This window comes from Mobula birostris, chromosome 13, assembly GCF_030028105.1.
Source record: "Mobula birostris isolate sMobBir1 chromosome 13, sMobBir1.hap1, whole genome shotgun sequence".
In the NCBI taxonomy this organism is placed as follows: domain Eukaryota; kingdom Metazoa; phylum Chordata; class Chondrichthyes; order Myliobatiformes; family Myliobatidae; genus Mobula; species Mobula birostris.
In genome coordinates, this window is record NC_092382.1 from 46,099,056 (window position 1) to 46,102,831 (window position 3,776).

The 3,776-nt window shown below is 44.3% G+C and overlaps 1 protein-coding gene across 1 annotated transcript; it reads left to right on the forward strand.

Annotated features, from left to right (window-relative positions):
* Positions 1 to 538: 538 nt before the first annotated feature.
* Positions 539 to 2,750, forward strand: LOC140207920 (probable G-protein coupled receptor 139). The gene is made up of 2 exons (XM_072276460.1): positions 539 to 656; positions 1,852 to 2,750. The coding sequence occupies exons 1-2, from the start codon at positions 539 to 541 to the stop codon at positions 2,748 to 2,750; spliced, it is 1,017 nt and encodes a 338-aa protein (XP_072132561.1).
* Positions 2,751 to 3,776: the final 1,026 nt, after the last annotated feature.

The window sequence follows — 3,776 nt, forward strand, 5'->3', positions numbered from 1 at the left end:
CATTTGTTCATTATTTAAGGACCATTTTTTCAACTTAATATTCAGCTAAGTCGACTGAAATATTGTTAACAACAGGAATTCTGCAGATGCTGGAAATTCAAGCAACACACATAAAAGTTGCTGGTGAACGCAGCAGGCCAGGCAGCATCTCTAGAAAGAGGTGCAGTTATATTGTTAGTTTTTTTTAAATTTATTTTTGTAATTCGAATATATGTAATAGCAGCAGTGCTTATATACACACTTCTTCCTCAGCTACTGGGTAAACCAAGGGTTAACTCTTTCTGTCATTTCATGGAAAATAAATAGCGCCTTTTCAAGGTAGGCTGCTGACGTCACCGGAGGGTTTCTCTCTCTTATTAATAAGAGTCGCTTTCACTCAGTTCCCCCAGTTTCAGCGAGCACAGCCTCTCCTGTCACGGACAGAGATCCGGAGCGGCACAAAGAGGAGAGTAAGGACAGACCGGCTCGTTCTGTCATGGATCAGAATTCGGGATGGACGGCTTGGAATATAACAGAAAATGGGAAAAACATCTTCTGGATGGTTCCATATATTTTTGCGCATGATGAACGGATAACGGTAGATTTTCGAGTCACGAATGTTTTATTCACCATTCAAGTGATTTTCTTCCCTGTCCTCGGCATCATTGCTCTTCCCGGTGAGTCTCTGTCCAAAGGTAACTTATGAAACAAAATTTAACTGCACATTTTCCTTTTGGCCTGTACCTCTCATAATAATAATTAAGGCTGCTGACACACATACCAGTTGATAATTAAGCAAATACACTTCGATAATTTACTGAATCCAGGACTCCTGCCTAAGGAAATATGTGCTAACACTTGTGATGATCCAGAGCGGGTTTACAACAACAGTGTATCTTATTATCTGTCTTATTCCTGTAGAAAGAGTAACCTTATTGTGAGCATTCCTTCTCCATTTCTCCCTGGTCGTTTTAACCAACATCAGTCGGAAGACAAATTTCACACAAACTTTAATCACTTTCCAACTTTCACCAGCTGCCTGAGTTTCCACTGAAGCAAAGGAAGCATCTCTCCGCGAATGTAATCAGGACGTCCCTCTCCTGCATCTGACCGTCTTCCTCCCCACTGTGTTCTTAAAACTGCATATTCCGTTTGGGATCAAAAATTATAGAATGTATATTTCACACCAGGTGCATTTGACGATGTTTAAAGCCTAGGTAACACATTTCTGAAAACATGATAGACTTCCGTAAGTTCTTGAAATATTGATCGTGACGTATTTTTATGGTGACAAATCAACTTCATTCTTGCTGAGAAAATAAAACGTATTTGAGAATATAATGAATATCATACGAATATAAAGGCAAAGCTACAACAAATAGACGGTGAGCCTCGTGGTATAATTTGAAGAGAATAACACTCCCTCAAAGTCGAGAAACGGGAAGAGAGGTGCAATAATTGTGATTTGTGCTGCTGCTCCATTTGCAAATCCCGTTGCCCCTGGTGACGGTCAGCGGCGGGAAGCTGCTCTTTATCCAGAGGTGGTTCCTGTCAAGGATACTAACTTCACGACAGTCGAGATGCCGCAGATTTAATCGATGATGCGCTATTCGGCCCTTTGCCTCAAAAAGTACGAAATCCATCAATCGTCAGCCATCGTTATCTGTAACCTCCGCTCTCTGTTTCTTTACCGATATTCGGTCCAACATATTGCATTGAGTGTACACACATTTGCAAAGCAGTTTAACTTTTGCGATTGTTTTATTCTGTCAGGTACGCTCATTCTTGACATTGTCACATACAGAAAAGTGGATTACTTTATATGTAAATGATTCCTGATGTGTTTACCCTCATTGATTCCTATCTTCGCAGTGAACATGGTGACCATATTCGTCCTTTCTCGGGGAAAGTGCGGCCTCTCCAGAGTTGTCACTTGCTACCTGGTTGCCATGGCAGTGGCGGATCTGCTGGTTCTTATCCTCGACCTGATATTGAGCAAGATTCCACTTATGTACGTACCAATCGACGTTTTCTTCCGATCAATGACCAAGGGGTGTAATATCCACGCTGTTCTCCTTTACACCGCAACCGACTGCTCCGTCTGGTTCACGGTCACGTTTACCTTTGATCGGTTTGTCGCCATTTGTTGCCAGAAGCTGAAATCAAAATATTGCACCGAGAAAACCGCTGTCGTGGTTTTGGGGACAGTGAGTGCCATTGGCTTTTTAAAGAATATTTACTGGTATTTTAGACTCTCGGGGTACAACACGTGGATAGCTGTTCCATTTATTTGTAGGGGGAGAGTGCATTATTTGAATTTATTTATCGCGACTCAATTTGAACTATTTTATTACATCCTCACCCCTGTATTCCCATTTGTGCTGGTTCTGCTGACGAATTGCTTCACCGCCAGGCACGTCTTAGTCACGAGCAGAGCGCGCAGGAGACTCAGTTTTCCTGGCAACGGACAGAGTGCCAGAGACCCGGAGATGGAGAAACGCAGGAAATCCCTCGTTTTATTGCTGATCGTCTCGGGCAATTTCATCTTGCTGTGGGCACCTTTCACTGTGTATTCTGCGTGGAATCGGCTGTATGCTTTTGTCACGTATGTGCGCCCACCTGATTCGCTGCGAGAGCTGGGCGCCATTCTGCAGCTTCTGAGCTGTTGCACGAACACGGCCCTTTACACCGTTACGCAGACCAAGTTCAGGGAGCAGCTAAAGAATGTGGTAAAATCACCGCTCTCTCTCATGTTTGTGAAGAACTCGTGACGTTGCGGCGTCGCTCGACCTGAAACCACTGAAGTTCTATCCACTGTGGGCAATTTTTGTTCCTCTGGGTCCTGCGATATCCTTGTTCCACTCACACCTCCCAAGCGGAAATTACATAAATTTTTCATTATACAGCTGCAATGATCGCCCCTCATTCGCCGGCCTATCTTCTCATCTCTGGCCTAGTTATCCAATTTACACCGTAGTTCCACCCTGCAATCCTTCTGGCTGCCCAGAGACATTAGTCCAGGTGCAAAGCCATTCTCCTGCGAGGTTGCCTGGGTTCCCGAAACAACCCGTTCATGCCCTACATTGACGGCTGAATTGGTGCTGTCAGTCCAGTGACGTCTGAATTGGTGCTGCTTCCTGCACCCACGCTGAGTTCGTCAATTTTATTTACAACTTACCACACCGACCTCAGATCAACTTGTTCCCATTCTGACACCACTTGTCTCTCGCTCTCTCTGTTCCCAACACCACAGATCCGTTAGAAGCCCGAATTCTATAAACAGCCCCATATTGGCCTACACACCCCTAAATCAATGAACGTTTCCAAATCGGTGTGTATCTCTCTGTTAGCGGACTCTGTTCTAAGTCTGCGCAATCTGGAAATAAGTACATATCACAAACACGCTGCAACCCCATAATAGATCATTCCAGAGCAGGAATCATTTCAAAAATTTTCGAAAATGGGGGTATTTCGACATTAAAAAACCGTACGCAACCCAAATATCTAAGTTACTACAAATCTGTGTGCAGCCGGATATTCGACAACACGCTCTAAATCTGAGCATATCACCAAATCCGTGTGTACCCCCAAGGCAGAGCACACGCCTAAATCTGCATGCATGCCGAAATCCAGGCGCAGCCCCCAAAAACTCTGTGCACCGTATACATACCGAATTTACCTTAACTCTGTGCAATCCCCAACTGAGTGCGGATCCCAAACACGCTGACACCCACCACATGATCCGAACAGTATCCGGGTCAAAGAATAATTTCAAACCGTTCGCAAACTGTTTGCCA

What these genes read in the sequence shown, in the direction of transcription:
- LOC140207920 (XM_072276460.1), top strand. Translation starts at nt 539, where the DNA reads ATGGTTCCATATATTTTTGCGCATGATGAACGGATAACGGTAGATTTT. An exon ending in CGGCATCATTGCTCTTCCCG is followed by an intron (nt 657 to 1,851) that starts GTGAGTCTCTGT and finishes CTATCTTCGCAG; the next exon opens with TGAACATGGTGACCATATTC.